This window comes from Periplaneta americana, chromosome 9 (genome assembly GCF_040183065.1).
Source record: "Periplaneta americana isolate PAMFEO1 chromosome 9, P.americana_PAMFEO1_priV1, whole genome shotgun sequence".
NCBI classification, from domain to species: Eukaryota; Metazoa; Arthropoda; class Insecta; order Blattodea; family Blattidae; genus Periplaneta; species Periplaneta americana.
Genome location: NC_091125.1, coordinates 39,846,712 through 39,865,429, shown reverse-complemented (window position 1 = coordinate 39,865,429; position 18,718 = coordinate 39,846,712). Strand labels below are relative to the sequence as shown.

At 34.9% G+C, this 18,718-nt stretch overlaps 1 protein-coding gene across 7 annotated transcripts in view; it reads right to left on the bottom strand.

Moving 5' to 3' along the window:
• Nucleotides 1-563: 563 nt before the first annotated feature.
• The window catches only part of LOC138705841 (DNA-dependent protein kinase catalytic subunit-like), a 290,093-nt gene continuing 271,938 nt past the window's right edge, over nucleotides 564-18,718 (bottom strand). For all 7 annotated transcript variants that reach the window (XM_069834521.1, XM_069834522.1, XM_069834520.1 and 4 more), the window contains 6 exons: nucleotides 13,380-13,544; nucleotides 8,969-9,249; nucleotides 7,610-7,768; nucleotides 6,879-7,084; nucleotides 5,469-5,579; nucleotides 564-761 (listed from right to left, as the gene is read on the bottom strand). In XM_069834521.1, the coding sequence (XP_069690622.1) occupies nucleotides 5,502-5,579; nucleotides 6,879-7,084; nucleotides 7,610-7,768; nucleotides 8,969-9,249; nucleotides 13,380-13,544 (889 nt within the window). In that variant the 3' untranslated portion in view covers nucleotides 564-761; nucleotides 5,469-5,501. The remainder of the gene's footprint in view (nucleotides 762-5,468; nucleotides 5,580-6,878; nucleotides 7,085-7,609; nucleotides 7,769-8,968; nucleotides 9,250-13,379; nucleotides 13,545-18,718) is intronic.

Sequence of the window (18,718 nt, the reverse complement as noted above, 5' to 3'; positions counted from 1 at the left end):
GCGAGTTGTACACAGATAGACATGATCAAAATCACTTTTTGAGATCACAAATGCTAAAAATATATTTCCATGAAAATCTGGAAGTAGACTTTTTTGCAGCATCACAGTAATATCTCAATATATGTACATCATACAGCGATAAAATGTGGGACGAGAGAAAGATTAAACAGACAAAATTCACCTGAAAATATTTTATGGATACGAGTACAACAAAAAAGTATTTTTAAGATACCTCTGAATATAACTTCTAAGTTTGGTTCATTGTGGTGAAAACGATTATTTTACTTGGATCAGACAAATAATTTATATGGTATGGAAGAAGGAAGATTACACAAGTCAACGATGACTTGAAATCTGGTAGAGAGAAAGAGAAGAAATCGACCAGGAAAAGTTGGCATGTAGGAATGATCAATGTGATGGATTGCACACTAGAGGTTGGCCAGTGCATGACAGGCACAATTGAAGTCTAGAGGCCAGAAGACAAAATTAATCAATATAAAACAGAGATATATACATCTAGAGGGTTCGAGAAATACCAGAGAAACACAAGTTTAACAAAACAATGAAATGGACATATAAATTATACAACCATTTAATTTATAAGAGTTTTCATTTGCAATACACGCATAAAAATAACATTACAGTGTGCAGATACAAATGAAATAGTAATAACCATCAAATTATGCTCATAGTTAAGGGTAACAGAGAGCCAACATATTAAATTATCATAGCTTCAAACTGCCTGGATTCACTGCCATAGCCTGAAACAGATATGAGAAAATGAGAAATTAGAAGAAAGAATAATTTCAGTAATATTATATGAAACAGAACACTCTTCCTTATTTACATAAATTATCTTATTACTACATACAAGCTAATTATAACACACAACACTGTTCATTAACCCTTAAGAACTGTGTGTCCATTATAGTGGACAGCTAGTATTATGGTCATGACGTGATATAGTATGTTATAAATTGTATGTTATATATAAAATACGTTCATATTCTTTAATTTCATATAACATTAAGGTCATTGCACTTGATTAAAATAATTAAAAATTTTTTGTAAGGTTTTTTCCTTAAAAAAAGAAGCAAAATCATTTCAACTGCAGTTAACTGAAACCCCGTCAGCTTTCATGCATACCATTACACCGATAGTTTTACATGGGCCCTCCCCATCCTTTATCACAGGCCCAATTGACTGCAGTGGGCAAGATGCGAACCTGCGATCTTAGGCACGATATGCTGACCAGACATAGCTTGTGCGCCTTAAACCTCACTGCTAACAAACTCAACACGAATTTACAGGTATGCAGGTATACGAACCCCTAGTTAAGAGTTAGAAGTTTGCATGCAATAGTCGTGTAAGTCTCCAAGCTTCTAAAGGTTAACAGCGCCTTCATTATTATCCACCACTTAAGCATGTTGGCATTTCTGATCATGGCCTTTTTAGAAACATTTTGTTGGAAGTTGGACGAAAACTGAAGATGAATACAAAAATCTTCATGAGGATCCCTCCAGCTCTCTAAACCCAAAAGAAATGCAAACCGTATGGTTCTAAACATACAAGAAAGAGGGCAATAATGTAGTAAGTACTATCCTACTTTAAAATCTTCTGATGCGGCCTGCTATGCGAAAAATATGTTAATTATACCTATAGGTACAGTTTTAGATAAAAAAAATATACCTCCATTTATCACCATGAACAGTATACCTTTCTTTTCGTACTTGGTGCATTTTCCACTGCCCTAAATTCATCTCAAGAATTTTTTGTTAAGACATGAGCTGTACCTTTGAAATATGGTGGAAGACGTCTAACTCAAGTTATGAATATAACATAAATCTTAATTCCAATCACATATGGATTAATTTGAATATTATTTTAATCAGATAATATGATGCTGTCTAAATAAAAAAAGGACTACCAGCCTCGTGAAACAAGTTCATCCTAGACCATACAGCTGAAAATTAAAGATGCAGTGAAATCAGTGTCATCCACAACAAACGAAGGGGAATTATAATAAAGTGGCGTCCAAACCTTAATATGGTCTTTGAATGAGTTAACAAAATTGATTCGTGAATTGCAGAAACCCCACTTGTTCATTTGAGTAAATTTTTCAGAAGACACAAAAAATTGATTATCTTCAAAAGTGTTTGCTATTTTGAAATGACTATTTTTATTAAAGCAAAATACTGTATATACGCGAATACTCTTAAGCATATTTTTTCCGGAATTTGTCGAAGAAAAACTGGGGTGCGCATATCATTTGAAATAAGGTTGGTACCATTTCACGATATCACGAATTCACTTGACTAAACTGAGGATGATGCTTTATGGGAAGATAGCGATGACAACAATGATTCTTCCGCTAGTGATGACGAAATTAATGATGAACAGAGGTAAGGGATCATGTAATTATTGACTCTAATATTTCATTGCACATATTAATATTAAATTGATAGAAATTGTAATTTTTTTTGTTGCTATTGTAGAGTCCCAGATGCTTCTACAACAGCAGTGAAGATTACGACGAGTTTCTTAAAACAAATTGATGTTTTGTTTAGTTTTGGAGTACATCATTATGTAGGATTAATTTGTTGTAAATTTTAATACAAATTACAGCCAATTACCTCCTCCCCTAAAATTAGGGTGCGCAGGTTATTTGATGGCACAGAGTATTCATGTATATATTGTAATAAGATGCAGTGTTTCACATACATCAATTTGAACGTTTTTCTTTAGTGTTTTATAGAAAAAAATCTTAATCGACTGGACATTTGGGTTTTCTGCAATTCATGATTGGTAATAATTATTTAATTCCTTTAAAACAATTTCTAGGTGAAGAAGATGGAGAAAGATAATTTTTTTATCTCCAAAATTACTTTAAATATATATTAAAGACAAGAAATTGAAAAAAGCACACAAACAAAAATGAAAAATTATATAATTGGTATATTTAATTCCTCAAATTCCTTTAAACCAATAATAATAATAATAATAATAATAATAATAATAATAATAATAATAATAATAATAATAATAAAAATAAAGAAAGGCAAACTAAAAACTTTTCGGTTTCTAAAAAATTCGACATGTCCTGGACTTGTGATCCTGCAATTCACTATGACTTATGGCTGCAGTAAAATGTGCGCCAAGCACTGGGTATGTGGGATTTCTGGACTACTTGAAAAGCTTATTTTTGAATATTACAACCATATGAAAAACTGAATTAGAGAAAAAAATGTGACTGGTGCGGTTTCTGCAATTCACAGTTCAATTAATATGGTAAGTCTTTGGTTTGATGTAATGTTACAAAAGTTGAATTCAATTCATGCAGAGTACATGTGAAATAATTACAGCAGACACAAATTTGTAACAACTTAGAATTAATTTTGTGTACACATTACCCAAGACAAATTTGCGACTATGGTTACTTAGAAGAGGATGTAAGATAAGCATATTTGTCGCATGGTCATTTGACATTCAGATTCTGAAGTGCAGACATAATTTAAAATACACTACAAAGAACTTCAGTCAAAGGGAATCTGTGCCAACAACAATTATAATATTTTTGAGGACCTCAAAATACTCCACATCGTCCACAACAACGAACTGGAATATGAAAATGCATTCTTGAATCTGTCAAGTATGTTGTTCTTATGAACTAATGCTAAGTTCATGAAAGTTATTAACTCTCTTGCTCTCCAATATAGATTGATGATACAATAAGAGGTATAACCGTTTTAATGTTGACACCGTAATTTTATGTTATGGTGGTTATATCACCTACACACAACCCCCAAACTGTCTGGAAGACCACACCTGCAGTTGGTTAGCAGGTCCATATGACCTAGCTGGGAGGACTATCAGACAGTTCCACATATCATAACCCCTCTTCTCCATTTAGAGGACGCTTATGCATGCCATGGCAGTCAGCATACTGAAATGGTATTTCCTTCATTTTTGATGGAACAATTGTTATACCACTGTGACTTGGTCCCCACAGCCTCATTTGTTAAAAACAGGCTGCATCACAGGAAGGTGAGGATGGAATTTGAGTAGGAGAGGTTATGGAATGCACTTCACTAAGTATAAGTACAGTCTATTGGAAAGTTTTCTTTCACTTTTTTTCAAGTGTCCTAAGTTACACTTCATTCATTCATTCATTTACTTATTTATTCATTAATTCAGTCACTTAATCATTCACTTATTTATTTATTTAATTTCTTTATTTACTGGTTTATTTATTTATTTATTTATTGACTTATTTATTCTTTTTTATACTTACTTACTTACTGGCTTTTAAGGAACCCGGAGGTTCATTGCCGCCCTCACATAAGCCCGCAATTGGTCCCTATCCTGAGCAAGATTAATCCATTCTCTATCATCATATCCTACCTCCCTCAAATCCATTTTAATATTACCTTCCCATCTACGTCTCGGCCTCCCTAAAGGTTTTTTTCCCTCCGGCCTCCCAACTAACACTCTATATGCATTTCTGGATTCGCCCATACGTGCTACATGTCCTGCCCATCTCAAACGTCTGGATTTAATGTTCCTAATTATGCCAGGTGAAGAATAAAATGTGTACAGTTCTGTGTTGTGCAACTTTCTCCATTCTCCTGTAACTTCATCCCTCTTAGCCCCAAATATTTTCCTATATTCTTTTTTATATTTTACTTATTTATTTAATTATTTATTTTGATTCGAAGCCTATAAAAACTATATGTAGTGAAGGCAGAAAACATATTTACCATTAAGTTGTGTGATGAGAAGGAAAAAAAGAGAACAATAATTGTCTCCATAAACAACGTAAACACATGTGCATCACTGGCATTTCAAGTGTCCAAGAGAACAATATCGCAATACAGGAGGGTTGAATTCAAAGATGTTGTATTATCATCGTTGAATCACACAGTAGGACAAATGTCAGATGTGATTGTATGAGTAGGCCTATCGCCTTGTTTCCACTTTCTTTTACTAGAGCACTATTCCCATCTACCCCTCTCAACACACAGACTTAAACTGACCGGGCTGTACATATGTTGCCAATCCAGCTTGGTAAGTGCATTCGAATCAGCATTTCAATGTAACATGAACTTAATCTAAATTTTATGTCAAATTAACTGATACACACGCAAGAGGATATTGCGACCTTTAATAAGAAATCTAATTGTTAAGCAGTTCTAAAACCTGCAACTGAACTCTGAACAAAGGCTTACCTTACATTAATTCCATGTATTAAATATATGTTGCTAATATCGAGACGAGAAATTGTTCAAAGCATGCATGATTAACAGAACGACTTTAACATAATGGACAATCTCTCATTTTAAATACGACAGAAAACTTAAAAAATAAGGATCAACTAATTACAATCGAATTTATATTACTTCACTGACCACTACGAATTTTATCCTTCAAAATGGAAATGAAGTATACCATTGTGTTACTTTTTTACATACCTGTCTACTGTTTCGCTAATGAAGCAAAAAAGTTCACACCCAAGGGTCCCAGCCTGCCCATGTTTTACCCAGTATGTTGTAATCCATCGCCTGATCCAAAAGGCAGTCCACCTAAACAAAGAATATTAAAATGAACATAAAAATCTGAAGAGTTAAAACAAAATGGCAATGGAAATTCGATTTTATTCTTTATATGGGACAACCATAGAATGAAATTAAAAATAAAGACTCAAGGTAATCAAGTGGTAAGACAATAGTGTGTATGCACATGTGCAGTTTTTTGCTTTTTAAGTGTGGCAATCGAAGGATTACTTTTATGGTGTCTCTGTCCGCAATGTAGTGCAGTAGTTGTAAACACAACACAAATAATAATGGACTATTTACACATAAATACTTATACTATTATGGGAATGGAAGAGAAGTGAATCATTAAGTTGATGCTCCATTAAGCCAGATAGATGGCCATGAAATGATTCCACCAATCTGGAAATATGTTATTGAGAAACATTGAACCTGCAGACTCCAATCCACAGGAGAGGGGGCTCATTCTATTGAAGTAATACATTGGGCTGTATATTAGCTACTTGGAGATACATGAACTGTTCAATTACGTTAAGGTACACTGCACCAGTTACCATTGCTTCACAGAAGAAGATCGGCCTGGCAATCCCGTCCTTCATCAGACCATATCAGATGTTCAGTTTTGAGATGTCGTGGATGAGTTAATGTTGTACATGTGAATGTTTGAATTTGGGACATCTAAAATGCCTAACCTCCCACATTACAAGTCTGCACATGTGATGTACTGCTATAGTAACAACAAACATGTTAGAAAGAACGGCCACAATGTCCCTGAATATCACCGGCCTCATTCATCACCGATATCATATTAAAAAAAAATCAGTAATACATATACAGTCCCCATCTAGTTCACAACAATAGAACCAGTCTCAACAACAGTACACAGGCCTTCGGATTTCACCCAAAAAGATTAACTCGCGATATGACCAAAGATGTTAAAGCGAGTATAAATAACAGCGAGTGGGGGGGGGGGGGAATATTTCAGACTGAATGTTCTCAGTATCATTAATGGCTTACAGGTAGAGTTACCTTGGAGGTTTAAAAGGAACATAGCATGTTTTATAATTTCTTTATCAACTAGTACCTAGACACAATTTTATATTAACATGTAAAATACAAATTTTTTTCATTAGAAATAGCTGATTAAAAAAACTGCCTAAATTACTGATTTCATATGTGTTACATAGAAAAAGAAGTCTTTTACTTGGACTGATAAACCAAAAACAATTAGAACTGCTGTAGATGTATCTAATACTTGTTAATTTGAAAATATAATTTGTCTGAAATCTGTACTCTTAAAACTGTTCACTTGACTAACAGTGGGCGTACCTGATTTTCCGGTGACAGATTATGTGAAGGCAATTTGCTTCTTATACTTTCATCACTGCCTCTCACAGCTTCCAGCAACTTGGGGAGGAACTCAGTGTTGCTAAAACCTGCTCTTAATTCTTTGGTAGTAATAAAGACTGGGTTGCTTCCTGCCAACTTCTGTCTGGCTAGATCCAGCTTCTGCTTAGGATACCATTCTTGTGTACCTGTAAAGTGTAAGTAATGTTATAAATCCTGTACACATACCAAAAAAGGGGCACAGGCAACAGAATGATTAGCCCCATTACTTTTTAGCTTCACTTTATTACCAACACATTCAGTTGTTTTAATCACCATGTCACTGGTTTCGAGGCTGTTTAACTTCTTCCATTTGATATGAAAGAGAAAGAGATGAGCATAATGAGCTCACTGATCAATCCCACCTATATTATAATATTCTATGCCATTACTTTTTATTCCCAACAAAACAGCAATTCTAATTATTATACAGAAGAATATGTTGGTTCCACAATTGAAAATTATAGTGAAAACGAAAGTCCTCCTCTCCCTGAGAACTAATCCATGTATATTGCTTCAAGGATCAATTCATATTCGAAGTAATTACATAAAATCCGGGCTATAGTCATAACCATTACACATTGAAATTCCATTTATCTTATTTCATTCACCTTCACTACAAAGACATTGATGACAATCAATCTAAGATGATCGAAAATTTATAACATACGTACCTTCCTCATGTGAATCTTTGGTGAGTGTCTCGTGTTTGGAGGCTAAATCAAGCCAGTCCATGGTCGGTTCTTGTACAAACACCTCCATTGTTGCTAATAGCATGTCGTGATTGTTGCGTAGAGCTCGAAGACAATGAATCATAGTCTCACGAAACAACCCTGTAAATTTTTTTTTTAAGTTATACACCTTTCTATTTGTCATAGTTTGTAGATCACAACAAAATACTGAAGGGGGAGGGGGAATAGGAAACATATTTTACCGAACTAAAACCTGCGACTGACGTCTTTTACAGCCAAAAGTAATTTAAGATATTATAAGGCGCAGACAATAGAATATTTCATAAACAGATACTTTAAATTCTATGTCACAACTTTTTCTTTTTTCTCCCCCTCTCCCTTTTTTTTTTGTAAGTTATTTTACGACGCTGTATCAACATCTCAGGTTATTTAGCGTCTGAATGAAGTGAAGGTGATAATGCCGGTGAAATGAGTCCAGGGTCCAACATCAATAGTTACCAGTACCCAGCATTTGCTCATATTGGGTTGAGGGAAAACTCCGGAAAAAACCTCAACCACGTAACTTTCCCCAACCGGGATTCGAACTCGAGCCACTCTCTTATTTATTTGAAGAATAGTTTTATGGTTATGAACTATTATGACATATCGCAAAAATGTATACACAGTTTCACTCGATAAATCAAATAATTTCCAGATAAATACTGCATTAATTATTATTTTAGAGAGGTTCATTGCCACTCTCACATAAGCCCGCCAACGATCCCTATCCATATTAAGATTAATCCAGTCTCTACCATCATATCCCACCTCCCTCAAATTCATTTTAATATTATCCTTCCTTCTACATATTGGCCTCCCCAAAGGTCTTTCTCCCTCAGGTCTCCCAACTGACACTCTATATGCATTTTTGGATTCACCCATACATGCTACATGTCCTGTCCATCTCCTCATAACCTTATTCCTTTGCTGTAGTCACGCCAAAGACTCAGACCCATTCCGAGGCTTATGTTGGGGTTTCGTAACAATTTCTTTTTTACGATGTTAGGTTGTTAGTCCTTCGTCCAACCCCAAGCTGGAGGACAACCCCTTACCAGCTGTCTGCGACTACTTATTCAATATATTTTATTTGCGGCTACTCTCCATATCTGGAGGCCATCTCCTCTATTCACAACCTGAGAATGCACCATGTCGTGGTGCTAGGGACTCACAACACATGGACAGTACTAGTGTTAATTCATTAATTTATTATTTAACTTATTACAATTTTCTAATATTGTAAAATTTGAGAAAGCTTCTGAAACTAAAATAAAAATATTTTACAGTTCATTTATTGTAACTCACCTGTTTCTTCTAATGGTTGTAGTAAGGCGACTATGTGAGGAGTAAGTCTGAAGGGCATCAGCTCTGGCACAGGGAGGAATTGTGTTGCCATACCAAATGCATAACCAAAATCAATTCCTACACATCGACCATCTCTTAATGATACTAAGAAGTTGCTTAAGTGACGATCACCAATTCCCAGTAACCAATGTGCAATGCACAGAACTGCATAACTGCATGCGAATTCCTGACGAAGAGAGAAATACGATTCCCAAGAAGTACTCAACCGGCGAAGAACACGCCTGGAATAAGTTAATTCACAGTGAGATCAAACATGTGAATCAGGAAACAGAATAAGATCTCAAATGAATGCATCAACAAAAATTATTTGTAATCAAAACTGAAAAGAGCTAAATTACGAATCATGAAAACAAAGTTTATACCTTTCATAAAGTATGCACACTCAGACTTTACTATCATTCTCAAAATCTCAACACACTGCACATGATGTATTTTATGGTTAGGAGGGGCAGTCAGAAAGCAATGCCTCCCAATTTTTTATCTGCTTTAATTCTTGATGTACGAGAGGAAATACATATTGGTGTGATGATTCAAACTTTCTTGCATATTTCCCTTTTTTTTAGTCATCAGATGCCAGCATGTAGTACGGAAAAATGTGTCCGATGTTTGACATAATATGGTTGAAAAGTAAGCTGTCATCAAATTACTGACTGCAGGAAATGAAACCTCAATTCACATTTATGTACGATTAAAAGATGTTTATGGGGATGCCATGGTGGATGTGAATGCTGATAGTTTGACACTTCGCAAATATTCGTTTTATGACACAGATTCCAAATAACCGTAAATTTTCCATGCATGTTTTGGCCTTTTTTGGGAGTAAATTAATGCATAATGCACATTTTGAAGATTTGAGATTTAATATCACATATTTAAACTTTTATATTGCATATTACGTCCTTTTTTTCTGGCTTTAGTGCATATATTATGTTAATTTGCATAAAAGTGCCTTTTATGAATGTCGCTTTGTAGAATCTGGTATTTCCAGGTTATTTGTCTATTGAGAAAAAAGTATAAGAAAGCTATTGGCAATATAATATAGTGACATCCTATCTACACCGAGGACAGAGCATCTAGAGGCTTGTAGACCATTACTTTTAAGTGGTCCGACCACCCCCTCCTCCCTCTCTAGCAGGTACGGTACAATTCATCTGCAAAACATTTTCTGAATGGAAGTTATTGTATTGTGAGAGTGCAGCTGAATCAGTAAAAGCTTGTTCTGAATATATCTGCACTAGAATCAAAGTTCTTTTACGATATTGTGAATAGTTATATACAGTAGGTGTTATCAGCATACAGTATAAACGTAAATTAATAATTAAGTAATAATTAAATTAAATAATGGTAATTATTACTTAATTGTATATAATTGTACTGTTTAAGTGTGATTTTTAATGTAAGAATACTCCTACATAACATGTCAATTTATAACACTCTGTATATACCGGTAGCAGTAACATTTGATCAGTGTGAGTAACATTTAAGTGTAAAAATAATATAATTAATAATTATACAGTATTTCATTAGTAGAATTAAGTTTACATATAGCAGTTGAAATTGTAATTTTAAATGCTTCCTATAAGATCGACATTAAAAGGAAAAAAATTGCATAGTGAAACAAAAGAAGTGATAATGTATTAGAATTCATGAAGAAAGAAGTTCTGAAAGGAATTAAAATTCCATTAGAAAAAGTTCAGGAAAGGGTTCTGAAAGTTACTGGTGTGTCCCACAGCAGTGTTCAATGAATCAGGGCAGAAGCAAAAAAAGTTGCGAGTAGGCAGATTGCTGGATTTGAAACGCCAGATAAGAAGAGAACCATGAAGAAGCGAGTGTTAAACCTAGGTGAATTCGACGAGAGTGTAGTGCGACGAACTGTATATGAGTTTTACATTACAGAGAAATGGGTTTCTACAGTTGAATTACTGAGGCATAAATTGATAGAATCAATAGGCTTTAAGAATGGAAATTGAAGTTTGAAACAACTATCGAAAGAAAACTAAATCAAACAGAAGTATGCTGATAGAACAGTCCGATATAAGGGCGAAGAGAATCAATTATTTAAAACCATAAAGAGATATAGATCAGAAGGACGCAATGTAGTTTACCTAGATGAATCTTATATTTTGTCATCCACGTACATCAGAAATCATGGTGTGATGATAGTAACAATGATCTTCTTCACCTGTATCAAAAGGTCAAAGACTGATTATAATACATGCTGGTGGAGAAATTGGTTTCGTACTTAATGTCCTACTCATGTGAAAATCTAATCAGGCACCGGGGGATTATCACCATCAAATGAACCAACAGAATTATGAGAAATGGGTTCAAGAAAAATTAACTTCAAATTTACCACCAAATTCTGTTTCGATAATCTTCCTATCATGATGCGATACTGAATAAATCTCCAACATCCAACATGCCAAAGAAAAAATGAAGAACTCTCAACAAAGAAGTAATTCCATATGATGCAAAAATGTTAAAACCTATGCTGTATGAACTAATTAAAATTGCCAAACCTAGAACAGTTACGTATTTGGTACACAAAATTTTTATTACTGCAGGACACACTTCCCTCAAGCTTCCACCATATTCACAGAAATTAAATTCGATAGAAACAATTTGGTCCATTGTGAAAGGGTGGGTTGCATCATGAAACACGGCATTTACTCTTTCTGGTGTACAGCAGCTGTGCAAAGAAAAGTTCAGTTCGATGACTGCAAGTGACTGGGTTCCAATTTGCAATCGAGTAAAGCGAATTTAAGACGAGTACATGGAAAGAGGGGTGCATTTCAACAACATTGCAGATCCAATCATCATAAATTTGGAAGGTGTGTGTGATGACGGAAGTGAAGACTCCAGCAGCAGCAATGAAATGGAGGACGTCCACTTGGAGAACACAGATTAGCAGCATGAGGTAAGTGGTCAACGTTTTCAGTTAGCAGTGTAACGAATAATTCTGCTGTGTGCAGGCTCTTCTTCTTCTAACGAGAAAGACAGGCTACAGCACGAATTGGAGTCACGTGATTATTATGGTCTAGTAATGGCCCTCCTGACAATCGCCTAATATGAATACATGTTCAAAGTTCTAAAAACCAAAGAAATTTCTATATTAAACTCATGTTAAACATGCATTTACAAATAAACTTGTTCAATGTTGGCCATGATATGACTAAGAATGTGACGTCGCGCCATAGCCTGTCTTTCTCGTTAGCCACGGCTCTTCTGCAGTGACGTCACTCAAGTCTCTAGATTCTCTGTCCATGGTATAAGAAATAATCTTTGAACTTTTCACTAAATTCTTCCTTTGTTACACTGGAATTTCCAACTCTCAACTCTCGCTCATTACAAGCTGGAAGTCAAAATACTAAAAGAAAGGAAGGCAGAAGCAGCATCCTTGCATACTGCAATTATTTAGTATATTTTGTGTGGAATTGTGAAGTGTAGCTATAGCAACTAATAACAAACATAAAGCGACTATGGCTTGATAATCCATCTCAGAGAAAACAATACAGTAGTTTCCACTACACTACTCACGAATGAGTTATTTCAATATTTCTTTGTTACAGTCTAGTCTGACAGTTGTACTGCTGAGTGCTGCAAATCGCAAAAGAACTAGACTACATATATCGCTAGTGTGGCACATATTATGACCACACATAGCTACATTTAATGCAGAAACTGAGCAGTATTTGTAGCCCAGTCTGGCCACCCATTTTGCAAGTTACAGCAGCTTCATTTGTCGCCGAAAATCAGCAACATTTACAGCTTGTCTGGCCATTGCTTAAACCGTGTCTACAGAGCAAGTCTCGTTCATACCTGTAACAGTTTTAACTATCTGATTCAATTAGCAGAAATTCGTGAAAAATCATTCGCGAAAATGGGGTGTCCCTAACCATAGTTAATAATTTATTTTACATGTGAATACATGAACAAGAATGCCTTAAGAAAATTACAATTGGAAACTAGGGACTGTCCTATATTCGAGGTCATCTTATATTAATTTGGGTAAATACGGTATTTGAAAATAGGTCTAGAAAAACAACACAGTCACCACACGTGTACTAGTTATTTTTCAACTCAGAGGAGCTATAGTAAGTTGTATAAAGCAATGTGGATAACAACCCAGGAATATATTAGAGTCAAATGGATAGCAAGTTGAGTTTCATTAACCTACATGTTGATTCTGAAGTTTAAATGTTAACAGTAGTCTAGAAACAATAAAACGGCAAGGAACTAAACAGCAAACGGAAATTAAATATTTGTAACTTGATATCCTGTTACTGGAAAATAAATTTTGCGCATATGAACAAAAGCCCAAGTAAATCAAGTTTTCAGAAATCTAACTTACCTCATTACATCCCAAGGAACCATGTTTACTTTCTTTCTGAATTCAGCAATGGTGTCACCCCGAGAGTACTTCATGTATGCTCCTCCATACATTTCTCTGAAATTTGCACTTTTTTTACGTACTGATTTAGAAATCCATTCCCAATGTTTCTCACTGGCCCCTTCACTGAAAATACAGTTTACAATGCAAAATGTAACAAATAATGGAATGTAAAGTACATTCAGGGTGAAGAGGTTAACTGCATTAATTTTAAGAACAGACTCTTTAGGTTGTAAGTAACCAAAAAGTCAAATGTCATTTTGGTATTTGAATAACAGTTTAGCCGAAAGAAAATAAATTGTGTCTGAAGTTTGAATCCCATTTATGCTAAAACTATTGGATACTGAAAAGTATGAGTGATAAGATATCAACACGAAGAACAAGCCGAAGAAAAATATCTCTTTGTCATTTCTTCGAAAAATGCTTCATTTGTGTAATAATGTACAAAATTAACTCATTAAAAACGCATTTACAATGTGATGGAATCTTCAGGGAAATCTGGCATCGCTGCACTTAAGAGTTGCTCAGAAAGTGTACACTGTTATCTGCATTCCAACGTTGTATCTCATTAGTTGAAAGTTTTATGCCTGTCTTTTCGTAGAATTCTAAAGGTGAAGTCAATTAAGGACAATGCCAAACTTTACTATCGTGAGTACCTAGATAATATGCTTTTAATTTATGGGGAATCAAGACAGAATTCTCATGAATCAGTAAGGCTGTATCAGATGAGATTTCCTAAGAGAAGAATGCCAAATCAGAGAACGTTTGTTGTTGTAACAACGAGTGTTAGAGCCTGGATGTGTGATTCCAGCCTGTAGAAATGAGGGTTGCAGTTACTAGCCTGCCTTTATGTGTTATAAAGTTTATTTTATTTTCTTATTTGTTCTGCACAGAATTAATAATTGTCCAAGTTCAAGTGCAGTGTAATTCTGCTGAAAGTATGGATATCTTAATAAATGTTACTGTTTTTTGTTATTCACAAATTCTTAATAAAACAGGTCTACTGATGTTGAAAGACTTAGCCTACTTATATTTGTTCATTATGAATTGCAAGGTTATCTTAAAGTATTCCGGTCTGTTTAATTTATTCGTAAAAATAACAGAGGAAGTATGAATTTTCGTCTTTAGAAAGCACACTAACCTAGGCATTAGGCTTCGTACTTCCGCAGCTGTAAATAAAGTATTGTGCTGTTGCAATGTATCCACTTCCAATCTCTCAATAGAAACTCGGACTTTTTCCATAACCATTATAAATCGAGAAACAATTATTCGACTTATCTACTAATTTTATCGATATCTATTACTAGTTCAAATTAATGCAGTTATACCCCTTTCATCCTGTATACTCAAGTACTACATGCCAAAGATGAGTGGATCCCTTAACACGAGCATACCACATGAACGAAACCAGATTTCAGTTTGCACAATCAGTTTATATAGCCTGGCTACAGGCTATAATAGAGTCCTCTTGCACCAGACACTATAGCACTCACAATGCATACATCATTAAAATGAACAGTTTAAGCATCATTAGTAACTCAGTCATACACAAAAGGTAGACAAAATTGATATATGTGATATAATTATAGTACTGAAGGAAAATGTGAGGAATTTTCATAATTTAAAAGCTTATCAAAATCAATTAAAATATTTCACTGATCTAAATAATGTAACGAGTCTTCAGACAATGATTAATCATTATGGTCACTAATTCAACTCAATGATTACAGATATCGATATAATAGGAGCTCATAACATAAGCTGTTTGCATTACATGTTGTGGGATTCTGAATGTTTTAGTCAGCATGAAACAACACTATCTTCGAATTCTTGAAAATTTATTGGAATAATACACTCACATAACCATATTGTTTAACACTACTGTATTTTCTTAGGCTGCGATTTATCAACTTTATTATCCATTCATCTGTATTCATTAGAGGTCACCCTCATTCCTCGTTTTCCAGATAGTTAACACGATGATCTCAGCCTTACCAGACTTTCCAGAGTTACAGCATTAATTTCCATTGATCTGTTTATCATTAAGTTTAGTATGAAAAACAACTAATAACTAAGCTGTTCTTTACATGATTTTTGTAGGATATACAAACTGTACACAAAAGAATAACAGAGTTTTATTGGTTTAAATGGCTATATAAGCAACAAAAGGCATTTATATCCCACTTCCTTACAAATGGCTTTTAAGGAACCCAGAGGTTCACTGCCATCCTCACATAAGCTCGCCATTGGTCCCTATCCTGAGCAAGATTAATCCAGTCTCTACCATCAATCCCCCTCCCTCAAATCAATTTTATATTATCCTCCCATTTACGTCTCGGCCTCCCCAAAGGTCTTTTTCCCTTTGGCCTCCCAACTAACACTGTATATGCATTTCTGAATTCTTCCAAACGTGCTACATGCCCTGCCCATCTCAAACATCTGGATTTAATAGTCCTAATTACGTGAGGTGAAGCATACAATGCATGCAGTTTTACGTTTTGTAACTTTTCCCATTCTCCTGTAACTTCATCTCTCTTAGCTAGAAATACTTTCCTAAGCACCTTATTCTCGAACACTCTTAGCCTCTATTCCTCTCTCAAAGTCCAAGTTTCACAACCATACAGAACAACCGGTAATACAACTGTTTTATAAATTCCAAATTTCAAATTTTTTGACAGCAGACTGAATGATAAAAGCTTCTCACCTAATAATAGCAGGCATTTCCCACATTTATTCTGAGTTTAATCCCCCCCCCCCCCCCCCCGAGTGTCATTTATATTTGTTACTGTTGCTCCAAGGTATTTGAACTTTTCCGCCTTTCCAGAGGATAAATTTCCAATTTTTATATTTCTATTTCGTACTATGTTCTGGTCACGAGACATAATCATATACTTTATCTTTTCTGGATTTACTTCTAAACCTATCTCTTTACTTGCTTCAAGTAAAATTCCCGTGTTTTCCCTAATAATTTGTGGATTTTCTCCTAAGATATTCACGTCATCTGCACAGACAAGCAGCTGATGTAAACATTCAATTCCAAATCATGTCTGTTATCCTGAACTTTCCTAAAGGCATATTCTACAGTAGTGGTGTCGATAAAGGAGAAATAGAAATGCCCAGGCTTCCCCCACCAGTACCTCCCAGGTACTGTACCTGCTCTGACGTCACCAGCTATGCTACAAGGAATGGGTTCAATGGTGGACACTCAATGTCATATACGAATCGTAATAATGTTTACAAACTTTGAGTGTATTAATTGTAGTACGCGAATGAAATACAGTAAAATCCCTCGTAACCAGCACCCAAACAATGGCACTTTTGGCTGGGAAAAAAAGTTTAAATCTGCCACAATGCCATAGTCTGGGCCATCAGTTTTGGCACATTAGGAAGTTCGCACGAACTTTCATTTTCAGTGAATATTCGAACCTAAAATTAGTGTATTATTTGCGTTGTGTAATGTGTTTTAATAAAGAAAATCCACACAGCTTTTATGTTTATTTAATTGTTCGGGCCGTCAGTGTTGCCTTGCACGAACTTTAATTTTCAGTGAATATTCTAACCTAAAATATTATTTGTGTTGTGTGATGTGTTTTAAGAAGGAAAATCCACACATTTTTTATGTTTATTCAGTTATGAGCAAGTGACAGAGAAATTAGCTTCACACGGCTACAGTTTCAATATTTTGGCACCATGAAATACGAACTTTTTTTCTTGTATGTTCCAGTATTTATTCAATTATCCGGCATAATCTCGTATCCAGAAGTAGCCTGGTCCCTTTGATGCCAGATAAGAGGGATTCTACTGTACAACAATATTAATACTACAGCATATCAATACAATTATTCTGTTTCTCTGATAGTGATTTGAAGGTCTTTGCACCTACAAACAGGTCAATATCGGGCTGTAATTCACTAACACTTACACGCAATGTTGCAATTAGGTTAGAATCACTTATCCTTGATCTTCTGTTGTTCTTACTGTTATTCATAACTGAGAAGAACTGCTCGCAGACATAGGTTCCTTCAAACGTGGCTAACATACGAGAAGGGAGATTCTTCAGATTAGGATACACATCTTTATCAATTAGTCTCCATAATTCTATCCCTAGTTTTCCACTGCTTCGTATCCATGTATTATTCTGCATGTCAATGCTCTCTAGCTGACAGTTTAGTGGAGCTTCTTCTGGTTTGACTGCAAATGGATTTTCAAATATTAACATTTCCACATTCTTATCATTGATGTCATGAAACCTGGTTTCAAACTCAGAAAAAAACATTTCCAGAACAGGTTGGTATTTCGTAATTACATGAACTTTTTGGTTTACTATGATTAGAGATGTGGAAAACGATATAATTCTGCCTTCTGCAGCTGATGCAACCATAGCTTTAGTATACCCATAAAGGACTTAATGGCATCTGTCATATCCACGATGGAGTGATTTTTCCCTTGTAACACGGTATTTAACCAATTTAAATGATCACACAAATCCGTTATAAATTATAACTTATAATCCACTTTGCTATTATTCCGGAGATGGCAATATTGTGCTCCTTTAAGAAGGAGTCTACTTTCGCATGGATATTGTAGAAGCGATGACGCATATTACCCCTGCATAGCCAACGGACTTGGGAGTAGTAAGTTAAATCGTCATAATCACAACATATGGCGTGTAAATATACTTGAAATTGTCGATGCCACAGTGAATTAGCTGTAATTAATTAACAGCTTTCACCACTACTGACATTACGTTTCCTAATTTGCACATAGTGCTTCTCTGTGAATAATACAGACCCATCAATCCACGAGAGTGACCTATCATAGAGGGTGCTCCGTCCGTTGTTAAGGATACCAATTTCTCCCACGATAACTCATACTTGCAAGCAACCATGTACAATGCCTCAAAAATATCTTCATCTGACGTGTGTCCCTTTATGGGTACTAGATCCAGGAATTCTTCAAATACATTTAATTCATTGTCTATTCTATTCCTCTAATGGCCAGTTTTTCCAAGTAATGTTTAATTTGGCTTAACAAATGTTAAATTAACAGCTGGTTTATTTTCAACATTTCGTTAAGATGTTTTCCATTTTTCCAACATAATTTTGTTTAAAATAACCAACACTTAACTTTAACTGTCGTTAATACTATTCTAACCACTCAACAGCAGTTGGTAATGATTTTGCATATATAAGACAACTTCTTATTGGCTGATATTATTTAAATTCTGTACTGTAGAGTAAGTCATGAAACATGTGTAAAATCGTAACCTGTTACAGTAGACATGATTCATACATTACAGA